The 12,391-nt window shown below is 42.2% G+C and overlaps 1 protein-coding gene across 1 annotated transcript in view; it reads right to left on the reverse strand.

Moving 5' to 3' along the window:
* The window catches only part of Rspo3 (R-spondin 3), a 37,182-nt gene extending 25,570 nt beyond the window's left edge, over positions 1–11,612 (reverse strand). Inside the window, 1 exon segment of the mRNA XM_032901806.1 lies at positions 11,491–11,612. Within this exon segment, the coding sequence (XP_032757697.1) occupies positions 11,491–11,587 (97 nt within the window). The 5' untranslated portion in view covers positions 11,588–11,612.
* Between the last annotated feature and the right edge of the window lie 779 nt (positions 11,613–12,391).

Consider the following 12,391-nt stretch of genomic DNA (forward strand, 5'->3'; position numbering starts at 1 on the left):
TATGTGCTGGGAGAGGACTACCATCCACTGAGATAAATACCAACATAAAAGCAACATGCTTCTGTTGAGCTGGATCACTTCTCCCCCAGTAAGCTATAAATCAGGTTCTTTGGCTAAGAACTATTTCATAAGGATCTTCAGAATTAGAGACATTTCCTTTAGATCACGAAAAGAATATCCAAGTCATTGACAAATGGTTCTCAGTGTGTCTGTCTCTGCGTGCTGAAGATGGCTGGGGTAGTGGGAATCATTAAAAAACACCTTTGTAGCTCAACTGGGGAAGCGAGACTGTATGTTTCTATTCCCAGATTACTGTCAAATGCAAACCAAAGGCTATGGTTCTCCTATATTGGACACAATGACAAGCAGTTCACTGCACCTCATTATGAGGACATGTATGTATTATATACAACGACAGACTGCATCTGCCAAGATACCTGGAGATTGCCAGTTGAAAAAATAAAATTAAAAAATAAATCTGATCAACAAATTAATTCGACTGTGTATTTAAAAAGTTATCATTTGCTTCCGTATGTTTAAACGAAGATCTAGTAGTAGCCTGAGATCAAAGTAGTAAAGGGATACACAGAAACGTCATTCTAAATTAGGAAGGAATTTGAAAATTTAAGGACAATGAGTTCTGGAAGCTTTGAGGTTTTGTTCAATTAAAGTTCCATCATATGAGGCGATAGCCACTTGAGTTTGCCAGTGGTTTCAAAGGCAACTTTCCTCTGAATTATTGAGCACAGATCCATCTGTGTTTCTTGAATGGAAAGATTTAACAATCTTGTTGTTTCTTATACTGAAACTTTTGAAAGACAGCCTCACTTCTTTCTTGATCATGTGTACTTACTGGCTTGGATACTAAATTTCCAACAGGCTTTTTTTTTTCTTTTGGTACAAGGAATCCTAGATCTGCCCTTAGCCCTTGCTTCTAAGTGCAGATCTCAGCACTCCCGTCCTGCAGTAATGGGTTACCATTTTCTTATCGATAATTGTCCTTTCACTAATATTATGTCTAAATTGACCTAAGAACGCTTATGAGGATTTCTCTTTTTTTCCTCTTTCCTTTCTTCCTCCGTCAGATAATTCTTTCACAAAGACTTAATTCCTGGGGCTCTTTTTAATCGTTGTAGGAAGGGAGGTGCAGACTTGAGTTGAGGGAGGTGACAGCAGGAGTTCTCTGTGTGGGTTTTGACTCTCGCAGACATACAGGTGGTTCATGGGGACTGTGACTCACGGTGCCGCCAGCAGTGCTAGTGACAAATTTTCATTTTGTGCGTGCTTAGGGTGAATAACCTATTGAGAAGAAAGTTGGTGGAAAAGTATTGTTTTCTGTGGGTTTCCTGCTTTCTGAAGCTTAGTATTGCTCCCAATCCTTAGGGACAAGTAACTAGGTCTGACCGTGCAGCAATGTCTCAAGCATGCTATGATGACCCTCCTCCAAGAAGCCTGGCTTTCTTCAGTCTAATTACTTCTGGCAATTGTGGTTATTGGGATTTGGCCTAGTGACTCATTGCAACCCAAAATTTCCCAAAGAGCCCCCTTTAACAAGCACAATGAAATCTGACAGGAAGCCCAGACTTCCACCTCGTTTTTACATGGAGCTTTCCCTAATTTATGGCAAGGTTCAAAATTTCTGCATGGACTAGAAAAGAATAATAAACAAGACTTAAAGAAGACAACAGCTTAGAGAAGAGCAGAAGATGAGTAAAATAAAGGCATCTGCGAATTCATGATCTTCCATAAAACTTCATCCATTGGATAGAGTGTAACCCGTGCTATTTATAGCAGTGTTAGTGATCACCAGTAGTCCATCCAAGCTAGTCAGAGACCATAAAAGAAAGGAATGTTTACCTCCTGTTAGGCAGTTGCCTCTGCATTAAGATTTTCCTGACATCAAGGAGGGGTAAGACATAAAAATCAAACCAAATCAAACCAAACCAAACCCAAACAATAAAACCAAAAAGCCAGCAGTTGTTTATTAAGTAGCTTCAGAGAAAAGTTTGAGTGCGGCTTATACCCTGCTTTGCCTCCACAGTTGCTCTGTTCACTGTCTCCCCTACCACAGCAGTGCAATCATCTTCTCCCAAAGGCATTGTTGCAGGGAGACAGCATCTGGTAAGGTCACTACCAGGCCTTCCTGCAGGCACTTTGCTCTTTTTTAGAATGAAGTGATTGATTCTCTCTTAGATAGCCCTGCTTTCCACAGTCAGTGTCTTGAGTTTATCAATTTCCTATTGAGAAATAACACCGTGCACAGAGATGCTCTCTGCTGTTCAGGTGGTACATACCTTAGCCGCTATCATGCTCCCCACAGGTTGATTTTGTCTGTCAAACCCTCATAAAGCTGGCATAGTTTTCAACAGTTGCCAAGCTGTAAAGGCTATTCTTGAATTAAGGGTCCGACAATATGTCACTCTCAGCTGTGATTTGGAGTCACCGGACTAGGTTTAAAAATAAGATTATCTGGGCCCTATCTCCAGAGATGACATCATTTTGTCTTGTTTTTATTTCTAAAGATCTCCAGGTGATTCTAGTATGAACCCAGCATCAGGATTCTTGTATCAAAGCCCCTAAAGCAAAAATTCAGAGTGGAGGTAATTACTAATGTTCATGGTGAAAGTAATATAAATAACAGATTTTATGAAACATCATAAAGATAGCTTTCTGGATAACAAAAGAAACTAGCCAGGGAAATGCCAATTGTGACTGTAAATTATCTACAAAGCTTTTGACATTTAATTCCAGAATTACAGCTTTGCCCACCTCTCCATGACTAAGTAAATCTTGTCTTGGACATGTAAAGACATACTTGAGGAGAAGGATTTTAGAGTACATCAAATAAATGGTGTAATTTTATTGCTTGTGATAAAAATAAAGTTCAGCGACTTTGTTTAGAAACTGTCTATGTGGAAGGTTAGGAGGAAGAGGACAAAGGGAAGTACTGAGTGGGAGATGACGAAAGTCTAAAGTGGGACTGAAAACAATGCCTTGTGTGCCCAGTGCCTCTAGAGTGGAAAGAGGGCGACTCTCTGAAGTCCTGGCTTTGAAGTTAAAGCTGAACTCTAAACTAGGAACTGAGACTCATCTCTTTGATAACAGAGTAAATAATAATTGATAAGCAATGGAAAAAACGAAGCTCTACACTCCATTTAGAGTGGGTGTGACAGCTAAATGAGGCCATTTTTGTGAACGTATTCAGGGAACGGGTTTCTACTGAGAGGTGAGAAGATACGTAAGGAATTTATTTATTGTTACCAGAATATGCACTGTAATAGACAAATGCAATTGTGTACTATAGAAAATATATAGACTGCAGCCCTGACACTTGTGAAGCTGTACTTGGTTATGAGGCATATAACATACTTGGACATGTTATTTTACCACTTCCCTGCTGAAAGGACACTTGCTCTGTGTGCAGGACAGCCTTTGTCGAGGTGATTATGCTCTCCGGTTGTAAGGTTCCTTGGTAGTAATGAGAAGCAGTCATCTTTTTCTAGCTTGATTGAATACATGCCAGGGAGGTGAATTCTCGTACTCTACACTGTGTGGTAATAGATTTTGTTATGTAGTAGTAAGAAGGCTATTTCACCAGTCACTTTCAGGAATGCACTTTCTACCCGGATGTAGTTACAACTATGCTCATGAGCATATTTCTAGAAACAATTTTGGGGAGTGATTATGTAGCCTACGTTACTACACATTAATTTTAGTTCAAAGGTAGGCTAAATCCAACTCATACTTCTGCCAAGTCATTAAAACACTGGGAAAATATACTCCTTTAGCTATGAAGCCTCAGAATTAATGGAAGGAGCTAGTGAGAAACCACAAACCTGACTGTTACGATAGCTGGTCAAATAATGCACTGGGGATGCTGCTCAGTGGAGAGGAGTAACTAGATGCCTTCAGATTTTATTCCATCCTGAAATGAGCACATGCTCATTGAGAAATCTACTGAAAGTAGCAATGCTACTGTGGGATGCTAGGTCCAGTAGGTCACAAGCCAGTCAGTACCTTATATGAATATATCTTCCATTACTATGAAACCTTTCAAGTCTCCTTATGATCTGTGGCAAAGCAGCGAGTTACATAGGTATTAAAGGTTCCAAGCCTTCCTCATCTTCAGCTGCAGGATTGGACAGTTTGGAACTATCATTCGTGACAGCAGCCACCATTCTTTTACACAACAGAAAGTACTATAGATGAGAAAGCGCAGTTGGAAATAATACATTAGAGCATTTAGAATGAGATTTACTTCCCCCCCCCCCCCGGAGCTGGGGACCGAACCCAGAGCCTTGTGCTCGCTAGGCAAGCGCTCTACCACTGAGCTAAATCCCCAACCCCTAGAATGAGATTTAATGTAAGCTCACTGACACTGCAGGAAGCAGTCTTGAGGCTAGCAAACAAACTGATAAGTAAAGGAAGGCACCCATGTTTTTAATCTCATGTGCCCAGCCATCCTTTTTTATGAGTGATACTGCTGTCCTTGACTTCAACCCTTGATACATTCTGAAATTAGAGCTCAAGTCCTAAGTGTCCTCTTAGCTCCCCACTAAAGATAGTTCAAAAGCAAAGTCAGTTTCTTACCAAACCTACTTGTCTTATTCTTGTCTGTCTTTGTGTCATTTTCCCATTGACGGACATCTGAATCCTTAGGCTTCTAAATTGATACCAAATATGGTCTTGCTTCTTCCTACCAAATTAAGGGCCCAGCACTCTTTATTTCATCAAATGGAGTCATCTACTGTATTATCTGGCCCCATCATCCCATGTCATAATGTAGGCCTTTTGTCTTTAAAAGTAAATCAACAAAGTTAACTTTTCCTTATCGTCATAGGCCATCTCTAAGCACTTATCAGGACAGGGAAACAGAACATCCTCTGCTTGCCACTCTGAGCCAGCTCCAAGGATACTAAGGCTAGGGACAAGATGAGCCTGCCTGACTTTGCTAATTTAAGCCTTGGCTGTGGTTTTCAGACACTGCAATATGAGAAAGATACAGAATGTCACATGTAACCCATTCTCCACTTTACAACGTCACGCAGTCAATCTCTGTAATAGGTCTTTTGGGATAAATTTACCTATTACAAAGGAATGAATTTGTTTGCTTTCTTATCACTTACCTGATAAACTCAGTTAAGATGAGTACATTTAGAAGGAATATTTAGCTCTCTGCTCATGACTTTTTTTTTCCACACAAAAAGATTAATAGTTGTTAAGACTATTGGATGATATAGATCTAATGACTTTAAAAATAATCAACCCTTTTATTTTGTCATGGAAAAATACTGTCTAGCATTTTTTAGGTAAAGGGACTTGCTTAGGTCATCTAAACACTTGTGACTATGCTGGATTGTGTATCAAGGTCTTTAGCTCTCACTCCACTCTTCCTAATGCTCACTGGGGATTCTCCCTTCTAGGGCTCAGTCTCTATCACAAACATGAAATTTGCATTTTACCAATCATAAAATGTCATTTGTAACACCATATAAGACAGTGCTTTGAACAGGTAGGCTATATTTTGTATAAAACATAAGGTTACAAGTCTCCTTATGATCTTATGATCATATCTCCTTATGATCTTATCTATATAATTGAGTGAGAAGCTTTTTGGTACCACTAAATTTCATTTAAAGAATCCCCAAATTTTAGTGTAAACAATTGGTCGCAACATCTCTTGCTGACCTCATAGTTAAGGCGGAGATGGTCTTAGCAAGTAAGAGGTACCACAACTGGATGCTTTGTAAATGAGCACTCTTCGCGTAAGTGATGATTTCAGATATTTTATTTAAGTGTCACGTTGTTAAAATTTTTCAGCTGGAAAAATGGGAGTTCTTACCATCAGTGACACCCAGTCATTCTTTACAAACTATAGTGTTCTTGACAAACTCTAACCTTTGAATAATGGGCTATATATAATTCCATTGTTTTTAGTATTGATTTATGAACAGTTTAATCAGAATGCTAGTACTGCTTCTGAAATAAAACGTATGATTGGGTACAGTAAACAAACAAAACATCTCCAGCATTTCCCCTCATATTCATATTTATATTCATGTATTTTTATTAAGGCTTAATTGCAAAGCTCTGCAAATCTACTAGAGGGCTCAATAGATGGTAATTTGGTAATTTTTAAGGTGATCTACTCATTGTAAGTGTTTAAAAAATATAACAAAGAAAGCCATCTATGTTTTCCAACAAAATCAAAAACAAGACAAAAATCTACTTATCTTATGAATCAATATATTTCAAATTATTGTTTTGTAAATAACACTACTGAACAATATCTTATAAGAGGAAAGCAACCTTATCAAGTCAAATAAAATTGCTATACACTCTCATGACTAAGTCTTGCTATATTCTCAAAACTTAATGATAGTTTTCTAATGGCAACGAAGGTTGATTCTTTTTTTTTTTTTTTTTCTTCCGGAGCTGGGGATCGAACCCAGGGCCTTGCGCCTCCTAGGCAAGCGCTCTACCACTGAGCTAAATCCCCAACCCCTGATTCTTACATTTCATGAAACACAATATGCACTGTTCTGGCATTTCGTGAATTCACTGTGAATTTGGAATGACCTTTGTGGTGAGTAGGAATAGGTATATGAGTCAATAGTGAGTAAGAGGAAGAGATCAGGGAAATACCAACTTGAGTGTTTAAAGAATGATAAAGAGGAAAAAATAGAAAATTAGAGTCTGTGTAATAGTATTTTTGAAAGTTTATGTAATTTCAGAGAAATGTTTTGGTATTAAATATTTATGTAAGGTTCTGAAATGCTTTGCTATGAAGGATGAAAAACACTACACATATTTAAATGATTAGACATTTAACTAAAAAATATTTTTAGACATTTAGTAGCAATTTGGAGATACCTACACAGATTCAAATAATCTGAAAGGATCAAATGTCTATGAAAGTGGTTTTGGAGTAATGTAGCAAGGGTTTTACTGTAACAACTTAAAATCAAATTTTATTGCATGTTGTAATTTCAATTCATTGCTTTCTGGAGACCTAATTTGTAGAACATTAAAAGCCAGGGAACCCTTTCCTTGGAGAAATGGCCCATCTACGTACAATTTGAAATACTGTTCCTGTTGCAGGTTCAAAGGAATGTTGAAATGACTGTGAGAAATTCTTTTCACTTATTCTTCTACCAATCCTTAGAATGAGTTGAGTTAAGATGACAATATTTCAAGTCACTAATTTTTAAGCCACTCAGTAAAATCTTTCTGCTGGAGCAGAAAGTAAAATAGAATAACAACAAAGAATTTTGGGAAACAAATTGCTGATGCTTTAGAGCTAGAAAGGGAAATGCACTTCATTTTTCTTCTCGTGTTGCCACTATTTCGTAGGAAATTGCATTTATCTTTGATTTGCATTCATATCATGTGATATGCCACAGAGTGCGCGTTCTCCAGCAGATCTTGGTCATATCTGTCTCGAACTGTTTTTCTCAAAACTGAAGCATACAGGTGACAAATGCAGGTAAGAAAGGTAAAAAGACTTTGTTCCCAATCTCCAAATAAAACATTAAATTAATATTTCAACTTCACAGTGTTTTTATTTTATCATGATTTTAATATGATTACCAAGATCAGCAATAAAACCACCAAGAGCACATCAGAACCTTATACTATGTCAACATAGGCAATAATCAATTCCAATAAGTATATTATCAGAACAAATATTTTTGTGGTACTCTTGATTCTTTTCCTCTTTCTCTGCAGATTGTAGTAGCTGTATTTTCATTGCGGGGCATATAATGAATTTCTAAATCTGAAAAACTAAGATGAAATTAACAGTTGCCCACAATTAAAGAACATTGTACCTGATATCCTCTTGCAGAGAGGCTATGACCTCTGGAGCAGTATCATCCTACTGAGGCTTCTGGATAATCAAATAATAAGATGAGAAAAACTCTAGTCCTATTTGGTGTGTAATTAATTATTTGACATTAGCCAGCATTATAGCAACAACACTTATAAAGATTCCTAGTTAAGCAGAGTAGCCCAGTATCTAAACATATCTGGAAAATCATACTCTTGAGATCATCAAGTTAATTATTTCATATCCTGACCTGATAGCTTCTCTATAGCAGGTCAGCACATCGTATAAATATATAAAGGGCAGGGAGGTTCATGTAAGGAGAAAAGTTTCATTGACTGGCTGTCTGGCCAGCTAGTAGGGTCCTGTTTCTTAGACCCCTTCTGAACAGAAGGGAGATTCTGCAGTACCAGCTTCTACACTTCAAGTGACAGTTTCTGCCCCCACATAAATAATCCAGGTGAAAAGGGGATGCACAGGGAAAGAATTATGATAAAGATGATGTTTAAATGCTAACATGCAACACAAAAGTCAAGGGTGGACTTTACAGCACTTCAAAGGCTGAGCTGGAAATGAGATCAAAGATGGAAGGTAGGTTTTGTAACTCAGTGTCCAGTGCCCAAAGTAGAGGTTGCTGGCAAAAATCTTCTGAATGATGACTTCTTTGAGTAGGGGCTTTACATTTTATCCTGAATAACTTATTTTGTCATCTCTAGCCACCGTATATCAATCAGAATCAGTACAATTTTGTTGGTTACGCACCATAATTATACAGACATTTATATAGGTGTGAGACTTCTGTTGGAAAACATTGCATATTCTTCTAGAGAAAATGGTAGCTTCTAATAATTAGAATCACTGGTTTGTGGAGATCAATAGAATATTGATTATTGTAGAGAAAAATAAGAATATTCGCATAACTCTATATACCTGAACATGTTTAACAATATAAATTATAATCTTTGCTAGCAAGAACCTTAGGTACTAAGACATTTAAGAGACCACTTTAAAAAACAAAAGACTTCAGAAATCTTTTATTTTTACCCTTAATTTTCTGCCTCTCTCATTAGTAATATTTCTAAACGTTTAAGAAAATGAAACTATTTACTACAAGGCAAAAGCGATACGCTTAATTGCTCTCCTAAGTTGCCTTATAGTGGAAAAAAAAATGTCTGGCCAGTTTTAAAATAATTTGACTACTGCCTTATTCATTATAAAAATATTCCCAAGTCCTATTAAGGAGGTTTTTATTCAGATATTTTAAAAATCGCGGCCCAGGTGATTTTATAAACCGGCTGGGTTAATTTCCAGTTTCTGGACATTTAACAAGGATCTACCTTCTGGTCTTAGTGCAAAGAGCTATGCTGCGCCTGCCAAATCTTTCTTCTGTCTGCACGGAGGACGCAAGGGGTCGCCCCTCTCCCAGGATTGCAGAAGCAACCAAGCCGCAAAAGCAGACTTAAGAGCAGCCGCACTAGGGGAGCTGCGGGAGGGACCGCTTTTCCAGACCCACTCCCATAGAATCACTGGAATTTCAGCTCAATTCCACTTCGTTTTCTCTCTTAACCCCGCAACACAACCAGAGGGCGCCTCTGACTTGGTTTTGAGATGATACAGGAAGAGAGAAAAGCAGTCTCTTTTAGACTTCACACATCATCGCCCCAGTTCCAACCCAGATGTGCGCACCCTGAGTTTCCCCGCTCTCGTCTTTAGGAGTGTGGAAATGGAAACTAATACACAGCCAACTATCTTTGCTTTCTTTTATTTCCTTCAGAAACAGAAGCCTCCCAACTCCCAGAAACTCAGGTACCAGTGACACTGAGACACAGACCCTGCCCCATCCCGGCAAGTGTGTGACTCCGAGGTCGAGGGTCGAAGGTCGGGACACTACCAGGATGGAGTGGACTGGGATAAGTACATTGGCATGAGCGATGCGGGGCAAACAGCTATGTTCCTCCTGGCTTTGTTTTCCCCATTGACCTCCGAAACTCGGTGCCCAGCGGACCTAGCTTGCCTGAGAGAGTGGCTATGCGGACCTCTGGGCCCCCAGGCTGCCACTTCAGTATGCCTCAGCAGCAGGGCCTGAGCGATAGAGTGGGTGGGAGGGTTGCAGAGAATACAAACCACTCAGAGGCCAAGAATAATAAATCGGATGCCCTGACATGTTTAGTTTAGGCCCTCCTGCGCTGAGACGCGATCCTTAAAGGCAATGGGGCCAACTCTAAGCCTCTGGAGTTCTCGCCCAGCCACGATTTTTAAAGGCAGTTTTCAGGTGAATCAAACTTTGTCTGGCTTAGGCTAGCGGTACAAAGGGAGCTTTCAGGGGACCCTCACGTCCAGGACCAGGACAGAGACAAACAGTGGTGAGAGGAGATTGCTAAATTTCCACCCCACACAAGTGCTGTATGTCCTGAGAGCTGCCAGCATTCCTGACCGGTTTTGCGGGTTGGACACTTTGGAAAGAAATCTCATCTGGGGACCAGACAAGGTCGTGGGCTGACCAGCCGCCCAGGTCCAAGCTACCAAAGCAAAAGCTTTACTGGGTGTTTTCTGTTCCTTTCCCTTAGTAGCTACCCCGGGGGCCCTAGAGCCCTCTGTAGAGCCAGGATCGCCCATAGCTCTGCGAAAAGTACTCCCTTTGCAGACACTGACAACAGCGGTGCCGGGCCACCCGGGGGGGAACAAATAGAGAAACCACCCTCGCATCTGTGTTAGGATCTCTGAAAGATGCCGGCTTGCCTCAGACCAATTTAGGTGGAGGCTGCCCTGAGGGAACCGTTTAATGCCAGCAAAGGCACAGTTTCACACAGCCGGGACATAAGGGAGATGAGCTCAGGGGGGAACCCCACTCTCAGTATGCGTCTGTCTCAGGGGGACCCGCTTGAGAGAGCCTGAGGTGGCCAGAGCATTCACGTGGGGACAGGCAAGGCATGAAAGTGACTGAAGTTCTGAACCTCTAGAGTCCGTCTGCCTTCCGACCCTGGAGCATGGGACATGGGGCAGCTCCTCAGACAGTCGTGCAAGCGCTGGCGCCTCAGTGCCACTCTATGTGCGCGTGGTGGGAAGCGGCAGCACCCGGCGCTTGCTCGCTGTCCCTCGGGCCCGCCCCAGGATGCTTGACTTGACTACGATAAAGCAGCCTGGGGGTCTCAGCCAAGGTTCCCCTGAGCCAGGCGGGAACTAGGGGTGATCCTACGTCGCGTGGCTCCAGAATCAAGCAACCCGAAGGCAGGGTGACCCAGCCGCCCGGGGCTTTAGGCCTCCGTCGGAGCCTCAAAGGAAAAGCACAAATCCCTAGAGTGAATCTAAGAAAGAAACGAAGATTTCCAGATCTTGAATTACAAGGGGGCGGGAGCCAGACTAGCCCCGGGTGCGCGGAGTTCGGCACTGGCTTGTTGTATGCTGGGGCAGGAGAGCCGGTGCCTGAACTGCTGTCTCCTATGGGACGCATAGGGTGTAGGTCGGAAAGACCGTTTCCTCTGGCGGGTGACTCCTGGCAGGCAAAACAACCTGACAGGTGAATGTGGTGGAAGGGAGCAAAGGCACAACGCAAACCAAAACCAAAACAACTACGAAAATAAACAACTACCTTCTCTCCCCTCCCCCCAAAAAAAAGAAAGAAAAAAGAAAAAAGAAAAGAAAAGAAAAGAAAACCCCGCACTTACTTCTTCGCTGGCGCCTTCCTCGGGTGGCGTTTTGGCTGCCGATGTATTCCATAAAGTTCAAAATGATAAAAAACCAAGAAATCAGTCGCAAGTGCATAGTAACCCAGTAATGTTACCCTTCTTTTTCTCCTTTTTCTTTCACTGTTAGTTATGTTTAATGTTCTTAAAAATCTGTATGTAGGTGTTAGGCGAGTCTGTATGGAGAGCTGGAAAACCAGAGCAGCCGGACTTCTTCACTGAGATCCAACAGGCATGCTGTGATGGCAAGCGAAGCGGGACGGGTGGACAGGGAAACCAACAATTGCATTCTCAAATTGTCTGAACACAGCCGGCTGCTCTGGGGTGGCTGTCATCGCCACGAGCGAAGGTTGCAGGAGCCTCCTGGCTGGCGGCAGGTTAGCCTCGGTTGCACAGCGGCGGCGGCCGCGGGCGGGATCCGGGCGAGCAGTGGCCCCTGGGGCTTAGAGGCTGTGGCGGCTGCGGCAGTGGCAGGGACCCCAGGAGCGCAGGGGAGCGGACACAGTGGGTACCACGACCATGGCCAAGGGGCGCTGGAGAGATCCGAGCTGTTTCTGGCGTTCCGAGCAGGAGCTGCTCCAGTGTTGGGCAGGGCTGGGAGCACCCCATACAGGGAGGAGGGGAGGGAGGGGAGGGGGACGACTGCAGGGGGCCGGGGGGCTCAGGGGGGGGAGGAGCAACAACCCCGAGCGACCTCAATAACTTTCAATTTCAAGAGGGAAAGAGGGAGCTGGAAAAGTACAGGCGTTGCGATTTGGCAGAGGGACGGGAAGAGGCGCCTAAGGGGTCCCGGGTCTGCGGCGGAGCATCTCTGGACACAGCAAAGACTGCAGGAGAATAGGCCCTCGATGGGACAGTTTGAATCCGGCGAGGTGGCGCACTG

This window comes from Rattus rattus, chromosome 5, assembly GCF_011064425.1.
Source record: "Rattus rattus isolate New Zealand chromosome 5, Rrattus_CSIRO_v1, whole genome shotgun sequence".
Lineage (NCBI taxonomy): Eukaryota > Metazoa > Chordata > Mammalia > Rodentia > Muridae > Rattus > Rattus rattus.